Source organism: Calonectris borealis, chromosome 8, assembly GCF_964195595.1.
Source record: "Calonectris borealis chromosome 8, bCalBor7.hap1.2, whole genome shotgun sequence".
Taxonomy (NCBI): Eukaryota; Metazoa; Chordata; class Aves; order Procellariiformes; family Procellariidae; genus Calonectris; species Calonectris borealis.
Window position 1 is genome coordinate 405,167 of NC_134319.1, and position 22,027 is coordinate 427,193.

General features: G+C 45.9%; 1 protein-coding gene across 1 annotated transcript; it reads right to left on the minus strand.

Moving 5' to 3' along the window:
* Positions 1-12,512: 12,512 nt before the first annotated feature.
* On the minus strand, positions 12,513-22,021 carry TYW3 (tRNA-yW synthesizing protein 3 homolog). Its single transcript, XM_075155516.1, has 6 exons — positions 21,741-22,021; positions 21,034-21,114; positions 16,160-16,258; positions 15,259-15,330; positions 14,845-14,978; positions 12,513-14,014 (listed from the first exon to the last, which is right to left on the minus strand). Exons 1-6 carry the CDS (start codon positions 21,939-21,941, stop codon positions 13,792-13,794), a joined length of 810 nt encoding a protein of 269 aa, XP_075011617.1. The 5' UTR covers positions 21,942-22,021; the 3' UTR covers positions 12,513-13,791.
* Positions 22,022-22,027: the final 6 nt, after the last annotated feature.

Below are 22,027 nucleotides of genomic sequence, written 5' to 3' on the forward strand. Positions count from 1 at the left end.
TGCGCTTGGATGGGGTCCGCAAGGGGGAAGTTTAGCTGTGTGCCAATCTCTAGTGCATGCTATGAAAAACATGCCTTTTCCCAAGCATTATCTCATCCCCCTCGCTGGCCTTTACACCACGGGAAAAAGGCAGATAAGTGAAAGCTGCGTTTTGTGGAAGATGAGAAACCAGAATCTCTCTCTGTTTCTCTCCAGGGCCCCCCTAAGATAGTCTACATGATTAAGTCTCTAAAATGTTTGTCTATTTTTTTTTATCTGGCTCCTTGGATCTGATCTTGCCTCAGGCAACGTGAAAGAGAAAACTCATTGAAGTACAGCTTTTTAAACGTCTAAGCCGTCCTGAAGTACGTTTTCTGTGGCATGCGGCCCTTACAGGGTCATCAATATACTTGCTTAGGATGGCCAAAATAATTTACTAAGATTTATTTGCAAATAAAACAGCTTGTTCCACCAGAGACTTGCTCTGCAGCCAAAGGGTTGAAATGGTGAGCCAGATCAGCTGAGGAGCTGAGATGCGCAGGGAGAAAGAAAATACGCAAGGTCAAACCTCCGAGTGCTGATCCTGGAGCGGCTGGAGAGAGGAGAAGGGACAGGGGACGGGAGGGCAGGGTGGTGGTGCGGGCAGAAGCGCGGCAGCCGGGCAGGGGAGGGGAGGGGCATGGGGACAGCGGGAGACGAGGCGTGGGGAGATGGGACGTCGACCGGCGCTGGTGGAGCCGTCCTCCTCCGGAGGGACAGGGCTGTGCCCCGCCGCCCCGGCACGGTCTGTCCCCCACCGCTCCCCCGGGCAGCGCGGTCCGCGTCCCCGTGCGCCTGGCCTGGCAGCAGCCCTCTCATCAGGGCATCCCCTTCTCCCGAGGAGCCTCTCTACGCAGGCGAAGGCTGTGGTTAACCCTGGCCACGCCACCGAACCGTCCTCGCCGAACGGCGACTGCTGTTGGTGCTGGCGCGGGGCTCGCGCAGGATGTGAGCAACCCTTGTGGGACAGTATTTTCAAAAGGCGGTGTAGGATTTGGACACCCCGGTTTGCCTTATGTTTTGCAAGGCGTTTAACAAAGCCTGCTGAATTTTGGGGGAGCGCTCGCCCCGCTCCCTGGGCAGGCGGGCAGCGGCCGGGAGCGGGGCGTCCTGGCCGGCTGCGGTGCCCGAGGCAGGCAGACCCCTGGGGTCGCCCGAGGGCAGGCCAGGAGGCCCCGCTGCCCGGAGGCGGCTCGGAGGCGGCTCCCGTGGTTTTTCAGAAGTGCTGAGCAAAGCCTCTAGCTGAGAAAGTCAGAGCCTGGGGCCTCTTCCCAACCATGTTTCGACGTTTTGATTCCTCTTGCGTTATTTTTGTCATGCCAAACTTGCTTGTGATTTTAATTACTTAGACAGGAGAGATGGACAAAGGGCAATTCTTCTGGGTCATGTTTTGCATCATTTTGCATCTTTTTTTCTTCTCTAGTTCTGTTGGCCTGATTGTGATGGATGCATTAGCACAATTTACAAAGCTAGCAATAATGGACAGAGCTCATTGTCGGTTTCCTGAGCCCGTACCCATAGCTGAGATGGCCACGTCAGGGAGTCTGGCAGCAGCTCAGGGCTCTGCTCTGCTGTGCGGGGTCTGCCTCCCCGTCCCCAGAGCTTCTGTGGAGCTCAGCTGCTCTGGCAGCTCAGCGGGCACAAAAACCTCACCAGCAAGTGCGGGCATGAGGATCGGGTCAAACTCCTCACTCCTCCCAGTGTACTCACATCCTCCCTAGAGACCAGCGCGCTTCAGAATATATGTAACTAATTATGCAAATGCTCCCATTACAGACTAGTGAGCCGCTCAGGTGGGCAAGTGCCATTGGGGACATTTATCTAAGTACAAGGAAAGTGGGTGGATGGGTTTGGTTCTTAGCACTGGGATCGACTGGGAATAAAACAGTTCTCACCTGGAGAGTTATGTTAGTGATACCTAGCATAAATGAAGGATGAATTAAAGCCAAAGGCTCTCTTCTGTCTTTGTCCTACCTTGGTATTTTCACAAAGCAGTGCTGGGCAGTTCACTCTGGACTCTTTGTGCTTATTAAAAAGGTAAATACAATGCAGCGCAGTTTTTCTGAGTCTACATTTTGGTTTTAAGCATGGTTGGTTAATTGCATGTAATGTCCTGGTCAGAAATATGCCTTTTTTCATCACTGGTAAGTCATGCACCCGGTTGTCTTTTTCGGAGCTGGTTCTCCCGTTTGTTCCCAAGGGCTTACGGCACTGCTTTGCCCTCTGGCAGCCTTCGGGGCTCCTTGCCCACCTCTTGTAAAGGAGAAGAGCATGCTGCCGGTTTGATTGCCTGAGCAGTGGGAGCCCGGAGCCCCGGCCGCTGCCTGGGAGCCGGGGGCTGGTGAGGCGGAGAGGGCAGGGTCTGGCCGAGGGGCGAAGGAGGCGGCAGGAGCACGGGGAGAGGACAGGCTGCGCTGGGCGAGCGGGGAGGTGCCGGAGCGGGGCAAACCCGAGGCTGCCAAGCCTTGGGAGGAAAAGTGGGTGTCTGGGCCGCTGCCCACCTTCGCTGCAGAGATGCGTTTGTGTGGGATGATTCTTCTGGTCGGGGGGAGCGGTGATGCGCAGTGCAAGTCGCTGTACACCAGGGTCCCCTCCTGCCCCCCAGACCTCGGGGCAGAACGCTGGGCAGCTCGCTGGCATGAGCAAGGGCAAGAGAAACACCCTGTTTCCTTGGGTGAATATTTCATCCGGGTTGTATCGACTCCGTCCTACCACTGTCCTGACACTGCTTTCGGGGGAAGGTGCGTGTTGGTGCTCTACAAGAACGTACTGTAAATACAGGTTTAAGAAAGCAAATAATTTCTGTCATTGCATTTTGGCTTTGCTGTGCATTCCCTCTGAGTCTGAGTAACGTGTTTTTTTTTCCTGGATAATGCTGAAACAGATTCTTCCCTTTTCTGCAGTAATTTCTTTTTGTGAGGCTTCCATTACCTCATTCACATAAGCTTGCTAATTGGACTGAAATAGGAGCCGGTTGTGTAGCTAATTTTCCCCTTGATATACGGGACCCTGCAAAATGACGGCTTTGGAAAACAAATGACTGCTAAACAGAGAGTGAGTTACAAAACTATACTAAAGTATCTGTTCTGCTGCATTTGCAGTCTCTAGCACGAGGAAATATTAGTTCTGTTATTTTTACTCTTCCTGTTTTTACACATAGTAGCAAGTACTACCTTTCTAATGCAGCATTACATTACGTAGCACAATCTGGCTTCTGCACTCACACCATTGCAGTTGTGCATTTGGTAGCATTTCAATGCTAAACTGCTGCTTTTAGGGGTACGCCAGTGGACCGTGGAAGAATGTTTTATTTGGTTACTTGACATAGAGTTTCTGCCTGCAAATGTACTCTGAAGTAAAATTCAGTTATTTCAGAGCAGTAGCAATTAAAGAAATGAAGTAGGTATTTGTGGCTTCCTACACATGTGCTTATGTGTTTCCGAACCCAAAGTGCCCGTGGGTTCTGCAGGCTGGCGTCTGAGCGGGGCTGGCCCCGGAGCAGGCTGTGCTGCCTTTTCTGTGCCGGCTTTGCCTCACTGCGGGCAGGGCGATGGCGTGGGCTGTGGGCTGGAGGAGCCTGGGGGCGACGGGGTGAACCCCGGTGGTCTGCGAGGCGTTTGTCCCTTGCACCAGGACCCCCTCAGCTGTGCTGCACAGAGCAAATTTGGGAGGAGTGATATGCCAACGAAACAGATGATTTCTGGAAAGAAATGGTATAAATACAAGTTCTTGGCTTGAATCTGGTTTTCAGGCAAACAAAACTCTAAACTCCAGCACCTAGACAGCCGTCAGTGCTTTTGGTTGACTTCAGTCATTCGAGCAAGTCACTTCATCCGTATTTCTCATATAACTGCACATTTGTTATGTGCCGTGGAGTCCAGATGACACCCCAGCCAGCTTCAGCTGTCTTCTTTCAACTTCATACTTGGAATTAAAGTTCACACAATATTTTCACCCCCCCCCTCAAAAAACAAGGAGGGGGGGGAAGGAAAGAGAAAGGGTGAGGAAGGAAAGGGGCGGGAGGAGAAAAGACAAACACAAAATGCAGTTCACTTAAAAATATCTCTGCTTGATGGAGGCTAAAAGGTGGCAGCTGTGCCAAAGTAGTGGACCATAAATCGCCGAGCAGAAAAGAGCAGGGAAAGCTCTGATTGCTCCTAGTACAGTAGTGAATGTGCGCTCTCAGCCACAAATCAAGCAAGCTTAAAAAAAAAAAAAAAAGAAAAAAAAAAAGACTCAATCAAGGCAATAATGGCCTCCACTTCACAATCAGACAAGTGCTTCTACTTCAGAAATCCTACCATTTATGGCTGATTGCTAACCCTGGCCTCATTTCTAATCTAAAGGGCGAGTAATAATTTGGAAAAGGAATTATAACAACTTCCCAACCATTTGGTAAGTCGTTATTATTTTAAAGGGGTGTTGGGAGGCTGTTGCTGTTTGTCAGATATTTTTTTCCTGCTGCTGCTCTACCTCTTCCACCACGCTGATTCTCCCTGATGTCATACTAGAAGGAAAGTAATGTACAGTGAATTATATAAGAAAGAAAAGCCCAGAGCGATACTCTGGTCACAGGGCTTCGGCATGTTAAAAGTTTATATGAAGGCACACAAGGAGAGATGAAATGGCTCTTTCCCTTTGTTGCTGTATAGTGCCCAGAGCCTTGCATCGGGATTAGGGGCTGCCCTGAGCGGGGACGCTGTTCCCACCCCGGGAGCTCTTGCGTGAATTGCTTCGGGTGGGAAGCCGCCTGCCTTAGAAACTTCCCGAACACGAGGGTGAGGGACAGCGCTGGCCTGCGGCGCGGTGGGAGCCCCTTGCCGGCAGACGGGGCGCTGTGGCTGGGCAGGGGGGCGAGGGGCTCCCCATGGAGGGGCTCCCCATGGAGGGGCTGCCGCGCACCCGGCCCGGCCACGGACCCTCTGCGGTCAGGGGCTGCCCGGTCTGGCGGAACTGGCGCTTTACTGTCCTACTCCTACCTATACTGCCTCGTTATAGGCACCGTAATGAGAGACGATATTAATCATTTAACCGCTAGCTTATCTTGATGGGAAAGGCAAGGTGTGTTAGTCTAGAACCCTGATACCTTAATTGCATTTATTGCGCTTGTTTTCCTGTTTCAAGCATGGAGGACTGCATATGTAAATATTTCAACATTTATGTAAATATTTATTCCAACATCTTCTGCAAGTCTGTTGTGATTTTCACATATGCATTTTCTAGGGAGAAAAGACTGAATCAGAGGATTCAGACAACGTGCCTTCCAGCCATGAATCTGGGGAGTGCCACAACACTGTGGCAGAACACAGGATTTTGTCTGATGCCTCTGTTCTAAATGACAAAGCATTTAAAAGCAGATGCAATGTGACGCAGAGCGAAAAAACCAAGGGGGACCTGTGTGCAGCTTCACCTGGGTTAGCTAATCCTGTTGAAATCATGATAGTGTTTTGATAATAGCAGGCATTTGTGATCAAAATACCTCTTATTTTAGTGAATTGAGGACAAAATGGGATGCCATCATTTCCCTGGATGAATGTGTTATGTTTTGTGAAAGGGACGATCAGTATATTTTGGGGGATGGCAAAATTTCATTCACTGACTCAGGAGATAAACGCAGCAACAGCTTTAATGCAGCATTATATCCCTTATTTCTGGTTTGTATTGTGAAGATATGTTGCCACAGTTATTTAAGTCCGTATTTTAAATATGATTTGAAGAGAGACTTATTCAAAATTTTTCAATGACCCAGTGAAATCTGAACTACTTATTGCAAGACAAAAAGTATAATGCTTCAATCAAAATAACAACTTGGAATGTGTTTTATTAAATGGAGTTAATTTAATATTACCCTAGAGTGCTGTGGATTTGAAAGCACATTCTTGAATTTGAACATTCATATGTAGATAATAGGAACGAGGGGGAGATGGTCATTTGTAGTATTGCACATTTTGGGCCAAATTCTGATCATGCATAGAACTAGCCACGGCGTTCCTGCATGTATTTTCCAAACGTGGCATGTCCCTGGGTCTTCTCTATCATTCTGAGGTGAAGATGGTGCAGGGAAAACATGTAGATCCTGCACAGAACTCTACATGAAATTCTGCTGTGTTTTGCTTTCTCACCACTGCTATATTTCTGCAGTATTTCTGAGGTGAGTGTATTTTCAGTGAGAGAAAACAAGACCAGGTTCTATCTCAGAGGAATTGAAGAAAACTGTCTAAAATATGCCACTGAGGGATGTGAAATAATGGAAAAAAGTAGATTATATGCATAAACTCTGGGCGCATTGTAAATATTCCTTGATTTTTGTCGGCAATGTTATGCAAAAATATTTAAATTAGCAGATTATAAAAGAGCAGTACTGCTAGTTTAACATTGATACAGAATTGATCACGGACGGGAAAACTTCTTAGAAAGCAATGGGATCCATTTACGTCTCTATTAGTGGAAAATTGGTGGTCATTCCAAGGAAAACAGGTTTTTCCAGTCCAGCTGTTTAGTATTTCAGTTCAAATGACTCCTGCTGTCAGAACGCAGCATATGGGAGACAAATCACAAGAACTGATTTTTCTCTTCAAAGATAGTCGTGTGAGTAAAACCGGCTCCAAAGTACATCAAGTCAGGCAGAAGTGTAACCCGGAGAGTGACTCGCCATGAACTTGCAGCGCTGCATCGTTTGGGTTTTAAGGGTAGCCCTAAGACTGCGATAATCTGTTTATCTGCTCTGGGAATTTACAGCTTCTGTGATTTGGACGGTGTCGTCTTCCCTCGCCGTAAACACCGCATCGGTCAGGGACCCGGCGGGACGCAGCCGGGTCCGCGGCGAGGCTGGGCTGTGCCACGGGCGTCTTGGGGCGCGGGAGGGGACGATGTGGCATCAAATCCCCCCGTGGATGACGAACGCAGAGAATTAGAGCAATTGCAGTGGAACACGCCGAACAAAAATGTGTCGGTTTATTTAGGTGTTAGTGCGTTACAGATGCTGGGAGCCTTAAAGTTCCAGTTTCGCTTATGAAACTACTTAATGGAGAATCGGATTGCAGACACTTCGGGTATCGAAATTACGGGCACCGCAAGCACGATAGGTTACATTTCCTGAAGTTGCCTGTGCGTTTTATGTACTGTGGCAGATGTGTTACTGCTAAACTCTGCAATACAACAAAGCCGCAGCCCTGACTGCCGCCGTCGCTGGAAGGCGGCGTTCCCTGACGGGTTACCCCGGAGGGGCTCAGCGCGGGGGAGCACACCGCCCGCCCGCCCGGCCCGGGCCACCGCGGGCAGCGGCCCCGCCGCGCTCCGGCCGTCCTCGGCCGGGGAGGGGCCGGGCCGGGCCGGGCCGCCGGCTCCCCCCTCCTGCCCGCGGGTCCCCGCTCTGCCCGCCGGCTCCCTCCCCGCTCCTGCCCGCCGGCTCCGCGCTCCTGCCCGCCGCCTCCCCCCTCGCTCTTGCCCGCCCGCTCCGCGCTCCTGCCCGCCGGCTCCCCCCCGCGCTCCTGCCCGCCGGCTCCGCGCTCCTGCCCGCCGGCCCCCGCCTCGCTCCTGCCCGCAGGCTCCGCGCTCCTGCCCGCCGCAGCGCAGCGCCCGGGTCGGGGATGTCCGGCGGCCGGGGCCGCTCCGGCCTCCGCTCCGCGGCGGGGCCCGAGGTGCGGGGCCGCTGTGAGCCGGTCGAAGGCCCGGCCGAGCCCCACGGCCGCACCGGGGCGCGGGGGCCGGGCCGGGCTGGGCCGGGCCGGGGGGACCCCGCAGGGTCCCTCCGCGGGCGCGGGGGGGCTCGGGCACGGCAGCCCCTGGGTCTGCGCTTTCGGAACCCCCGGGCTCTGCCCCGGCCGCGGGGTGAGGGTCTGAGTGCAGGTCCTCGCCTCTTCCTACCGAGCAGCCCTGTATGTCAACACAAAACCAGAAAGTTTTGAAAACTTGCCGGTTATCGAAGGAACGGGACAAACATCCGTGAACCTGCACTGTACAGATTATTGCATTTCCTATATGATGTTAAAAATACTGTAAAATTGTGTTTAAAAGGTGCTTATTGGGAGAAACGGAAAAGCCTGTTCTTTTATATGTGGAGCAAACTGATACACATATAAATTGTCACACGCTTTTGGTTCAGGTTGTTTCTGACACCTTTCACTATCTGAAAATGGTGTACTAGAAGTTAGATTTTCACTTTCTGCTGTATTGAATGTAATGTATGGATCTTTATGCCAATGCAGCACTAGCATTCATTCGGATGTATGCCTGCCGAATGGAAAAATAACGAAGACATGGATGTTCCTGTGATGAGGTGCTGGAATTGGCATGTCTGCCAGCGAGGCAAAGGGATTTAACAATTAAACAGTCAAATCGTGAGCTTTTAGGATTCGTCTTCAAAAAATCTAATTACAATAACTATAAAACTTGATTACAGTGTTATTTGAGGAAAGGAATTATGTTCTTTTTGATAAAAAATCAGTTGGTTTTGAGAAAAATATTTCTCTTTTCAAGGGGTCATGCAGAAAATGAAAACAAAGTAAGATTTTTTTTCCCCCCAGTATAAAATTGATCAAAGTATTGTATCTGCTCAGTTACCATAAATAAACTGCATCTAGAAAGCAGAATAAAAGCTTGTGTGTAATTTCTATGTGGAACTTGGATACTGTTCTGTTTTTAAAAAAGAGCTGGAGATACTCTGGTCTTGATGTCTAGATAGTTGTCTGCTGTTGTCACACCAGAGCTAGCAGGTTTAAGACAGTAATTCTTACAGGCTTTACTTTCTCTCGCTGTAAAGAAATTAAGCGGGCAGGTAAGAAAACTTAGGCACATGATTATCTATTTTTTTTAAAGACTCAAATTTCCTTTCAAAGGTTCTTTTAAAAAATGCACAGCATGCTGCACTGGTGTTATTTTCAACTGTTGGAAGACCAGAAGTTAAACATCCTCCTTAATATCACATTATGTAAAATCAAATTGGGAAGATACTGCAAAGTAATTGTTTATTTTCAGTAACCAAAAGTACCTAAGATGACCTAAAACTCCAGTGCCTGGTGTATTTAATAGTACAAAGTTATTGAGACTAAATTTTATACAATTGCATGTTGTTAAATGCATAGACTCAGCCAAATTCAAGTAAAGCATTAATAGGAGTGGTGGCTGAGAACTGGTAAGCTGTCCCATCCTGAGGGTTTAACTCCATTTGAAAACAATGATTTCCACTGCAATCTGATGCTGTTACTGTTATGTTCTTGTAAACTGTAAACTAGGTACTTAAGTTTCAGAGGAAGAAGCTGTTTCAAGCAAATACTTGTGCTTGTGACATCTGTGATTTGCATGTAAAGAATTATCTTGGTGAATCAGTCAAGGGACTGTCATGCTGAAGTGCCTGCTGGATGCCATTTGTGAGCACAACTGGCTCATGCTTTGGCTCTAATTGAGGAATGACAACTGTCGTGGTTTAACCCCAGCCAGCAACCAAGCCCCACCCAGCCGCTCGCTCACTCCCCCCCGGTGGGGTGGGGGAGAGAATCGGAAGGGTAAAAGTGAGAACACTCGTGGGCTGAGATAAAGGCAGTTTAATAGTAAAGCAAAAGCCGCGCACGCAAGTGAAGAAAACCAAGGAATTCATTCACTGCTTCCCATCGGCAGGCGGGTGTTCAGCCATCCCCAGGACAGCAGGGCTCCATCACGTGTAGCGGTGACTTGGGAAGACAAACGCCACCACTGTGAACATCCCCCCCTTCCTTCTTCTTCCCCCAGCTCTATATGCTGAGCATGACGCCATACGGTCTGGAATATCCCTTGGCTGAGGTGGGGTCAGCTCTCCCAGCTGTGTCCCCTCCCAAACCCTCGTGCACCCCCAGCCTGCTCGCTGGCAGGGCAGGCTGAGGAGCAGAACAGCCCCTGGCGCTGTGCAAGCGCTGCTCAGCAGGAACGAAAACATCCCTGTGTTATCAACGCTGTTTCCAGCACAAATCCGAAACACAGCCCCATGCTAGCTACTGTGGAGAAAATTAACTCTATCCAAGCCAAAACCAGCACAACAACTTAAAGTGATTTTTCTGGTATGGATGCTAATTGTTATGGGTGAGAAAAGATGATCGGTTACTAGAGTGAATGAATACATCTGCCTCCCCAGAAACAACTGAATGCAAAGTGAATGAAATTGTCATTTTAAATGTTCCAATATTTTAACATAGCAAAAGCAAATATGAAAATCGGGCTGCAAATATCCTTTTGTTAATTAAGTGGCTAAGCACACTTACAAATAGTAAAGATTTGCCAATTTTAGGAATCTTGTTGCATATCAGTAATTTTTTCTTCTGCCATGAACCCCAGAACTACCTTTCCAAAGGCCGCTGCCTCCTGTTGCACGTAGCCTTTCTGTCCGCTGGGATGCCTGTATTCTGCAGCTGAATATTGCATTTAAAGTGTAACAGAATTAGTTATAGGAGCTAGAAATAAAACACAACTTGACAAAATTAATCTCAAAAGGAACTTGTGAAACTTGGGTAAGACTGGGGAAAAGCGTGATTATCCCCTCGTGGTTATCCCTGGTATATAAGCAAATAAGGGTAGTGGTGTGTGGAGCAGGGCAGTGCTGGTGCTCTGCACCTTCCCGGCACGGCTGCAGGACAGTGAAACACAACCTCAGTATCACCCTCTGAAACCCTTAGGGGGGGTTAAAAAAATTAGAAAAGCCTTATAAAAACTGTGCAATATTTTAAGCACTGAAGTAACATGATTCCCTAATCTTGCGCTGAGAATCATGCGACCGTTTGTTTTTCTTGTTGTAGGGTCTTGTTTTGTTTTTTTGTGTGAGGTCCCTAACAGTCTTCAATAATTGGAGGTAGCAGGTATAAAGTAACAAGATGGCAATAGTTGGGGTAACCTTTCTAGGTTAAGACTGTCAAAAAATCTTCCTGAATTTGGTATCATTTTTAAGAGGAACGTGGGATCATATCACACATCAGTTTCTGACAAACTGTATTTCTAAGAACGTAAATCCTGTACATGCTGTTACATACTGTAAAGGTTTGGGCTATTATTGTAGTGCTTGGATTGCATTTTAAAAAAAAAGGTAAAAGAAAAAAAAAGCTTCCCAAAAAATGAAGTAGTTGCATTGAATACGCTTTCCTCCCAATACATAGCCCTACTCCTCTGCCCTTGGAAGCATACCGAAGTCCTGGTTGATACACAAAATCAGTATCTGTGATCCCTCGCCCACCTTACACAGGTGCATTCATGACTGTGCATGCTTGGAAGTTAACCTTCCCTGAATTCTGAAACAGGCCTCCTCGTCTCAAAAATACAGACTCTTTGGGCTGGGGCTGAAGTCTGGTATGGTCTCTTTGCATCTCTGCTTTTTCAGTGCTGAATTTTATCTTCCCGCCTGTGTGCAAGACCACAGCACTGCACGGTGTGTGGAAACGGCTCTCGTTCATCAACAGCATCTACAGTCACTCGTGGTCATTTCTAACGGACCAGCGCCAGACCTCGTCAGGACTCCTTCAAATGCAGAAGATGGTTCAGACTGTTCTGAACAAACTCTCTGAAATCCACCCCCCCGCTTTTAAAGGCAACAACTGCCTCCTCCGCATGCAGGAGCTGCCTGAGGACCTGGGGGACGGTGGGACCCCCTCCAGCGGGGATGGGGACGGGGACTGCCAGCCGGCAGCTCACCAGGGCTTTGCCGGGGTAGCTGGCCTGCGAGATCCACCGCTCCGCACCCAAGCAGATGTTGCTGTTTGTTGATGGAAGCTTTGGGGCTTCGCCTCAGCTCAGTTCGAAGAAACGCAGCTGTGCCTCAGAAGGGAAAGGAAGCTCTACGAAAACTGGCGATTGCCGAGGCCTGAAGCGAGCCCCCGGCCCCGGCGCCACTCTGGTAAGTGTGCCGCTGAAGCCGCGACCCCACGCCCCGCGGAGCTGCTGCCACGTTGGCCTGCCGCGGGGACCCTTGGCTGCTCCCACCTGCGTGCCCGCTGCCGCACGGACCGTGGGACTCCGGCTTTGCTCACCCATGTCCCCGCTGCGGCGGCCCCACCACGTCCACGCCACACGCTCTGATCCCGCCAGGCGATGGGCGCTTGCCGCAGGCCTCCCAGCAAGCAGCTCTTCAGCATTAGAAAGGATCCCTGCCCCCCGGTTCAGTTAGAATTAAACAAGGATTAGTCCACCCAAATACGCACGGTTTGAGAACAGCATATACAGCGTATTACTCTTGAAGGTTTCTTGTGGTATTTCAACATCTTATGTACTTGGTCTCACAAGCTGTTCTTTAACCTTCAAAATTTGTCACCAGTGCCTCGCCCCCTCCGCGGAGGAGAGTAGCAGAGCCTCCTCTTTCTGCTATTTGCTCAATTTGTGCTCGCTGCCAACAGCCAAGGCACTTCACTTGACACGACTGCGATCTCCTGACAAGGACAGAAACGTGTGGCCTCCCACTCTCCCGTGCCCCAACCAGGTGCTGAGCTCTTTCAAGCCACCAGAAAAAGGATGAAAGCAAGCACGCCAAACAGTTCAAGCTGTAAGTTAGTAACACAAACAAGCAACACAAAACGCTCAAGTTTGTTTGTTTTGGCATGCCTGCTACTGGAAACACAGCGTAACAGGTCTTTCAGAATCTATTTAAAGCCCCCAATTACTATTCCCTTTGGCTGCCACCTAGTATGTCAAATTTTTACAGTGGAATTAAAAGGTCCCCAAGACATAGGCTTATGTAATGGAAACAATGACCTGTATGAACTGGGAGTTAATGTACCAAATAAACCGTTTCCTTCAGTCAGGATCTTGTTTTGCAGTGTTAGCCATCACTCAGTCATAACAGGAAGGGCTCAGAATTCATTGTTGCCAAGGTTTACAAATTCACCATTTTTCTGAAAAATACACTGCAAGTATGGACTGACTTTTCCAGTGGTACAATATAAGAATGTGCAAATTATCGCACTGTTTTGTATTTAACATTTATTGTACGTCAGTGGTTATAGCCTGGTAAGAAAGCCCGTTACTGTACACTTTGGTTGACTTTCTGCCAACAGCTGGAACTGAAGCTGGGTGCTGGCCACACAGAATGGTATGTAAGTGAGCTAACGAACTATCAGCATACAGAATTGGCCAAAAGATGCAAAGAAAAATAACACTTAATGGCTGCTGGCCAAGGGAAGCAGAACACATGAACACAGTGGGGCTGGAGTCTGAAACACAGTAAAGTGCAGGAAAATGGCATCAACTTTGCTGCCCGGTGCAACAGCCAGAAGGATCCTGGACACATCCGGCTGAAGCCGGCATAGAGCAGTACGCAACTTCTACTCTTCTGTTCTAACCCCCACACCAGGTACTGTTCTTCAGCTGAATAATATGTGGCTTTGTGTTGTTTTGAAAGGGCCAGCTATATTGGTGCACACTGTTTTGCAGAGGTCCTACAGAAATTAAAAATCTTCAAGGATAACAACCTAGTTTTTAGAGTTTCTCTGCTCTGCAAACATCAGGCCTAAACCCAGTTTGCAAATAAAATGCTTCTGTAGAGAACATGGCCAAAGGCTGTAGCAAACCAGTTATTTCTGTGATAACTGACAGACACAGTAAAAGACTGTTAATTCAACAGCGCTGTTAAAAAAAACCCCAAAACATTCTAAGGTTTTGTTCTCTGTGCTTCTGTGGTATTAAACCTGTTCACAATTCCATTTCATTACCTTTTTTTTCTGGTCCATGAGAGTGTTACTACTTAGAACAGAGCGGTATTTGTGTCTCTTACAAAGAGCATTACAATTATTATTCAGTTTGCCATTTGCTTTCAAATGCCTTAGTCTATATCATGATTTCAGCAAAAATAGCAAGATGGCTTTCTGTATCATCCTCAGGCTCCAATTCTTCATTGGGACCCTTTGGAAAGGTGTGTACATCTTGTTCTTGAATGGTCTTTCTCTTTCTTCTGTGAATGTACACAGAGCGATTCTTCTCCGTCTCCTCTGAGGGCGAGTTGTTCGCACTGACAGCAGTTTTCAAAGCTAACTCTAAGCGTTTGTAGAATCTAGAAACAATTGTGTAGTTATTATTTTTGTAGGTTTGCTCAGGATCTGCAAAACTACTCTGAGAAACTAATGCTTTTGTAATATAATCAAAATGTGCTAAGAGAAGAAAATCGTTACTAACATTGAAACGTTCTAGCCAATACTGGAAGAAAAATTAGAAATACCAGCATGCCTCCTTGTGTATGCCATGCCACTTCTCTTTGTAATTATAAAATGGTATCAGGTTAAACGTCTGATGAATGATAGCATTAATGGTCAGATGGACTGCTACTATTACAAATTACTTTTAACTTTAACAACTACAGAGATTTTCAATGGACATACAAAAAGAAACTGGTCTTAGTAGATGTAGGTGTCTCTCCAGCGTCCTTTTGATCCTCATGCTCTTTGGCTCTTCTGCCTATTCTGTTCCTCAGCTGGAGACAAACGTAAAGACCCAAAGTGTGTGTAACTGCCTTCATAAATGATCAGTTTTGGAAACTATACAAAGCATTTAGTGGATTAAAGTGTGCACTGCAATCTGAATACTTCTGAAATGGTTACTGTGTTAGAATAATAAATGCTGTTATCATTAGAAAAAGAAACTTAAACCCTACTCAGTAACATCAGTAACAAAGACAGTCTGCAAACTCATGTTGTTTATAGGTTTTCGTTTAAACCGTTTATAGTCTTCAGAGCTCAAAAAATTAATTGAAATTGTATTTTAGACTTCGGGGGGGTTGTCTGGTTTTGGTTGGTTGTGTGTTTTTTTTTTTTTTTTTTTTTAAATATAACCTCTCTCACTTTTGGATTTAGATGTCATGAATAGGATTGGTGTACTCTTACAAACCTGTCAATCCTCCTTGCATTTTCTTCCATTTTACGATTAGCTACATGTATCAGAAATTCAATATATTCTTCAGAGACCATTAATTTCCCCTTGTGGCTCAATGGAACTTCTAAGCAATGAGTGCTCCGGACAGCCTAAAAACACACAGAGAAGGATTTATCTAGAATAAAGTTTTTTTATTTTATGAAGGTTATTTAAATAATATGGGGAGTTCATTACAGGGAAAAAACCACTTATCCACACAATTGGTTAGTTTGCTGTCACTAAAGCAGAAAGGTTTTTTTTGCTACAGCATGCCCTGTGATAGCAGTCAATCACATTACAATTCAGATATTGGCTCGTAAAAAAAATAAAAGTTAACAGTAACAATATGATTTTGTTACATTCCGTAGAGGTAAGTAGAAAAGTCCTTACCATCATAATTTTTCCTCCTCTGCCAATGGTAATACCAGAGTTCCTGAACCCAGAATCGATAGCCACTGAATGCTGCAGAACAAATAAATGCCTTAAACAGGTTTTATATACTTTCACAGCAAGAAATAATTATGGATGGGTTGCAATGCAGTTTATAATCTCAGTTTTGCAAAAAAAACTTATTCAAAACCATCTCCCCAAATTAATGCAATAATAGTTACATTAAAATGTTTTTAAGATCAAACCCACATAGCATCACAAATTGTCGTTGGTTTTCAAAGAACCACAGTCGATCTTGACTGTCTAATCTGAATCCATTAGTGCAGATGGGACATGAACATCTCACCGGGCACTGTACTACTTTACCTTGAAAAGCTGGTAACCACAAAGGACAGTCGTGCAACACTTTTGTAGCTAAAAGTGCAGCGGTACTATAAAAGAAGCTCATCAACTCTCTTCTACATTAATGAAGGAACAAACCCATCATGCACTACTCTCCAGAATCATTCTGGAAAAGCAGAAGGCAAAGGTACTACTCAATTAGTTGAGACACCAGCGTCAAATGGCCTGGCTGGTAGCAAAATGACATCTAAAAAAGCGTCACTTTCAGCCAGCGAAAGCAACCCAGGCTCACCAGGAAAATTTTTTTACCAGGCTACCTGCTTCAGCTCGAACACTGAATTGTAGTTGAGTAATTTTGTTTTCCAAGAAGTACAGCAAAATCTGTACTCATTTTAAAGCTGTGTTTTCTTCATCAGCTTACTTTTACTACCCTACTTATTAAACATACAGCACATCTGGGACTGTTCTTAAGTGTTAAAGCTTACTCAGGAGCCAATACTTTTACAGCAAGGAATATAACAGAACAACAATGTGACATTGTTACTTGATGTAATTTTACCAGAAGCTGTGCGTCTTGCAGCTCTTGACAGAGCACATGAAGAACAAATGGTTCAAACTTGAGCACAACATCACCAGTGGCCTTCTCTAGTGCTGTCATCTGGAAAATACACCAAAATATTTATATTAATACTGCAAGTGTGTACTGTCACTACCACAAAAAAAAAAAAAAGAAAATAGTAGCTAGTCAGTGTGTGAAACAAGCATTAAATGCAGCAAACAGGTTACAAGCAATCAGGTTTATTCAGCTGCTTTTGATTTTTCATTGCTTATAATACATAGAAACTCCATGGATTTCCATAATAGACTTTAAAAACTTGAAAAAGTGCGCTTCCCTGTTTATTTCTTCGTACATTCAAACGAATCGATACAGTCAGTACAGCATGGGAAGAGGACTGTTTTACTGCAATCAGATGAAACCTGAACAGTTTGGTTTTTTTTTTTTAACTGTTCTTTAAAATCAAAGTAATTTAGTTTCTGAAGTACATTCCTCAACTTCAGAAAATGTTCTGGGGTTCAGCAGATTACATTCATGGCTAACATACTTGATCACATTTTAACCCTACTTTAAATAATAATGCATAGCCTACTGTATAAAAGTTACAAAAAATTCAGAAGTTGAAATTAGAGGCATAAACCCACAAGACAAGAAAAAAAAAAGGAAGTAACTTTATAATTACTAAATTCAAGAAATTACCTTCAGACCCCTCAGTTCTGCTAGAAGACTGAGATGCTAGTGGCAATTTTTCCTGGACTTGCGAGTGTGGGGAAAGCTATGTGACATTCTGCATGGCTTACTGTTACAATTTCTCTACTTTTCTATGCTATCTTTATGCATAGAAATCTTAAGGGCCAATATGACTTTCTTCCATTCAGAAGGGTTGCTTGGAGACAGTTATATTACTTATTTAATTGTATGATTAATTAATCATAAGCACTATTTGCCCCCCACTTCTTGTTCGCCTTCACTTGCTCAATTCACAGCACTAAAAAATTTGCTATGTTAACTTGAGAAATTTCAGCTGTTTTCCCATACTTTGTTGTTTTGTCTAGCCCTTCTCATCTTTCTTGTAAAATGAAAACATTCAATAAAATCTTCAGGAAATAATTAAATTCATATGTTTTTTAAGACACGATGGCATAAAAGAAAACTGCTGAAGTAACACTCTCTCCTTTCCTTTAAACATTGAAAAGTATTTAAATGTATTTATGCAGCATCTCCTCCATAAATGTTCTTATTTTAAGTTGAAAGCAGGTCTTTCTGAATGGCTAAGTTTGTAATTTATGCGCTAGATTTTAAAAAATGCCCAAGTAACCACAGCTGTGCTAAAGCTGATGAGAAACAGAAACGATCAACATTGCATAACGCAGTGTTGTACAGAAATACCTAAGCTAACTTATTTAGCGTTTGCTTGGGCCTGGGAATGAGCTGTGTTGACACAGTGCTCCACTGAGGTGAATTCACCCTGCCCGAGAGCGTGCTAGCACAGTCAAACAGCTTTCTTATCCAAAGCTGGGCTCCGCAGAGTTCGTGTGGTTTCTCTCCGCAGCCCAGCACAAGGCTGGCTGTGTACGCTCCTGAGGCCCCCGCATTGTGCAGTGTCTGCCTGGGCTCTGCTGATTTCAGCAGGAATAGAGATACACGCAGCAGTCAGCACTCACGGCGCGTAACACAGGCTGGGACCTGCCGCGGACGCCTGTGTTCCCCTTTCAGGCATGTTTCTGAGATCCCTTTTCAGATGCTTTTCCATGTTTGAGGACTCTGTTCTAGCCTCTGAGCAATACAGTGTCCTGCCTCAGCAAAATGATCGGCATCCATTGTGGTTGGAAGCCAAGTTAGGCAGACTTGTCTCCGAGACAAGTATTATAACAGAGAACACATTATTAGCTGCGATCAGCGTGTGTGATATCGGTGAGGGCGTTTTTAAGGGTTTCTGTTTCTGTGAAAAGGCTAAGTAATTTAGCAGATACTCTAGAAACAAGAATACAACTAGTTAAGAAAGTCATACTGGCTGAAATCATCTATGCACACTAGTACTGCCCCAAAGCTGTCTTACAATACTTGTTTCCTCAAAAAGCTTGTTAATGGAACAAAATATTTTCAGTAAAGGTTTTTTACTATCTTACTGCATCTAAATCATTAATTTCCTGCAAACTCAATTTAATAGGGAAATACTGAAAGCAACTTTCTTAATAGGAAGTCTGAGACCCTGATTTGCTCCCAGTGAAGCTAGTGGGAAAACACCCAATGGGAATAGGATTAGGCCCCTCATCTCTAAGGAGTCAAAGTCTAATTGCTGTCATGAAATGACAGAAAGTACCTGGCGGCGATATGTAAAAAAGCTCACACAAACGAAAACCCCTCTATTCCAAACACAGGAGCAATCGCCAAAGTGATAGGAAGCAGAAAACAACTGACTGCATTTAATGACCACGGCAGCACGTTTACAGTAACGCAGAACGCAGCCCTTGTTCTAGAAAGAGCGTATGTTGGTACTACAGCAAACGCTTTCACTGCAACGCTGCACAGCTGCAGTCACGTTACTAGCTCGGGTGTAAGTTACAGTCTGACGAGGGCAGCGCACAGCCCCCTGCATTCAGCAAAACCTGCTCACGAGAAAGGGATGAGATGACACCTCGCTCATGAGAGAGGCTGTACTGACACTCAAGCTGGACATCTGGAAGGTCTGTCAGCAATACGCAAAACCAGCAGCTGGTGGCATATCTTGCAGGTCTGTCCATACAGACACGTGGACAGAACTACGCTGCAAAGGTCCTGGTAGAAGCTAATGCTCTGCACACGCCCATCTTGAAGTATTAAACGGCAGCTGGCCAAGCTGTATGGTGTACATACACCCAAAAATCCAAAGTGGAAGGTGATTGAGATATGTGTCAGGGAAAAAAAGTACACCATTTCAGTTTTACGCTATTGTGTATTATGAGATTATATTTGTGTCATATCAATAACCTTGCGAAGAGGTACTTCGTAATACATGATGCTTTTTCTCTAAGCATTGGGAGGATAAAGGGATAAAAATAAATTATAAAACAAATATCCTATGTTCATATTGTTGAAGTTAATATATGCAGCGAGGTCAAATGATCTGACAGCCAAACAGCACAACACATAGCATACAAGATCCTGACTTCCCTTCTCATTTCCTAAATACTGCACTAACAAAGCTTTACCATACATTACAGTATGGTAGTTTAAAAATTAATCAGAGACATTTTTTTACACTTGCAATTCATGCATGAAAAAAAATCCCATCTACCTGTTAAAAAGAACAGGAAAAATCAGAGTATTTCCTCTCGTAAGAGTCAACAGCCTACTGTGTCCTACTCAGCCTGAAATTTGCTGATGGAGATTTCAGCAAGCTCTGCTTTGCTAGAACAAATACTAACAGAGACAAATATTTTGGAAGAGTTTTTTTGTGCATGTGTTAGAATGTATGCATATGGTAAATGAGCTATGAATTGAATGAGAGAATTTTGACCTTGTAACCGCTTCTTTTTTGGGACAAAGAGATGCATGCAGAGAGCAGACTATTTTGAAAGCATACTAAAACAACTCCACTATAATTGTTTTTTTAAATTTCAGAGGATTTTAAGATAGTAAATTAAAAATGCAGTGTAAGAGATTCACTGTTACACTAGTTTCAGGTGTCTGTCTGTAAATGAAAGGCTGTTACCGCAGCAAGCTGGGCTCAAGGCAGTTTTAAATTCGAGATGTTTTTTTTAAGCTCAAGGCAGTTTTAACTGTCTTGAAGGAGCCATTACACACAAAACGAACATGCTCACTGGCATGCTTACCTGAACACATCTACATTTAAAGGAAACAAAGGAATTCATTTTGGTTGCTTCTGGAATTGCTGACCAAAACAACAAAGCAAGAATGGCCATAGCTTATGAAACAGTTAACGAGGACAACACAAAATATTTGTTAATCACAACCGACCCATTCTGAAAGAGGTACTACAATTACTGCATTAATGTGTATGTCAGGCTCTAATTGTCGGAGAACGGGATAAAGGCCACATCATCCTGCATCTGTGTCCTGCAGGAATGTTGCTGCTTGAGTAAGCATCATCTCAGATGCCGCCTGACACAGAACTGTTACTAGAAAAATGCCTAGCTTCATACAGCAATCGTTACTTCGGTATTAGCAAGGAATATACTGTTTTCATTTAGCCTAGCGTAGTCTGCTAATGATTAGGTCGTCACTGTCCAAAGACCAGCAAGTATTCTACAGAAATTAAGCTTATTTTACTTTTGGATAGCAAGGCTTTTAAATCAAATCTATCCAGCTGATACCTTGCTAGCTATCCAACAAGAAGGGAAAACGAAGAGCAGATAAAATGCTGCAGAAATGAAAAATACATTGTTATACTAACAGTAATCTTTCATGAAAGGAAGAACACTTGTTTAGAAAAGCATTATTTCCGCTTATTCTGAATAAGGAAAGGGCTTTGAAAAAATAAGAATCACTGTACCTTAGATTTTTAGAAATCGTTTTTTGAAAGACAGTCTTCTGCTAAAGAAGCAATAGTAATTACTGACTTCTTGTTGAGCTATTGTGATTTGGTGATTATGTGACTCCAGACAGTAAGAAATTATTCAAGTTTCATATTAGCTGCATTTACAACTATGCAGAGAATTTGGTATTAAGCTTAAAAGCATTCTCTTCAAAACAGGTCTTAAGAATTATTAAGAACACCTAGAGAAAAGTTCATTTTGAAATTAGAGTGTTACTTCATCTCAGTAACAGGAATAAAAAACCTAAAAATTTCTTTATATTTTACATGACATGTTTTCCATGACATTAGGAACATTACATTAAATAAATATACAAGTTATATCATATTGTCCTCTTACCACATCGTCTTTGATGCACATTTCATGTGTTACCATGAGCCACGTGCAGTTTTTCTTCTGGATCTCACAGCTGTTTGTATCCTAGTAACGAAGAGAAATGATTTAAACTAGCACTACAGGTAGGCGATGTCCAATCTTGTGCTTGTATGAAAAAACGGTCCTTCAGAATAAATAATGTCGCTTTTAAAAAAGCAGGTGTTCTTAACGTACAAAAATACATTTACATGACAGTAGTTTAAAACTGCCCTATCTATGCTTACGCGTGTTCTCAGTCAGATGAAGCTGTACGACTGAGCTCTAGCGTTACAAAGATTTACGTCGCAGCAACCGACGTGCCGCCAGCGAACCTCCGGGCGCTGCCTCCGGCGCCTTCCACCGCACCGCCCGCCCAGCCCTCACGCCTCGGACCGGCCGCCTGCCGCTGCCGCCAGCGCGGCGAGGGCGCGGGCGAAGCCCCCGCCGCGTGCGAGGCGAGCCGGGCACGGCACCCGGGGCCTGCGCCGCAGCACCAGGAGGAGCCGCGGGCTCCCCGCGCCCCGCCGAAGCGGCCGTCTGCAGGCAGACCCCGCGGCCCTGGCCGGCGGCAAGTGCGCGGCCAGGAGAGGCACCGCCGCGGCCGCCCCGCCCCGAGACCCGCCGGGAGCCGAGGCTTCGGCCCGGGTCCTGCGGCCGCGGCGGGAGCTCCGAGACGCCCCGCCCGGACTCACCGCGGCGCTGCCCTGCGCCAGGACGAGGCGGCCCGAGCAGGAGCTGGTGGTGCAGAACTGGGCTCGCCCGTTGAGGAGCTGCACGACGGCGGCGGCGCGCTCGTCCAGGGCGCCCTTCCTGCTGGCGTCCGCCCGCGCCAGGCGCTGCGCCTTCCGCTGCCGGAAGGCCGCTGTGGGGGGCCCCGGCCCCGGCGCCGCCATGGCGACCCCCGGCCCCGCCCACGGCGGCCGCCGCGCGAGCCTGACGGCAGCCCGCGAGGGCCAAACCTCCCCACGGGACGGCCGAG

Bases quoted from the DNA above. Each gene is read 5' to 3' on its own strand.
- TYW3 (XM_075155516.1), bottom strand. From the start codon at position 21,941: ATGGCGGCGCCGGGGCCGGGGCCCCCCACAGCGGCCTTCCGGCAGCGG. The intron at 21,115-21,740 runs GTGAGTCCGGGC...CTTCGTTACTAG, and splicing joins TGGCGCAGGGCAGCGCCGCG to GATACAAACAGCTGTGAGAT. The intron at 14,015-14,844 runs GTTTGTAAGAGT...AATTGTTTCTAG, and splicing joins AATGCAAGGAGGATTGACAG to ATTCTACAAACGCTTAGAGT.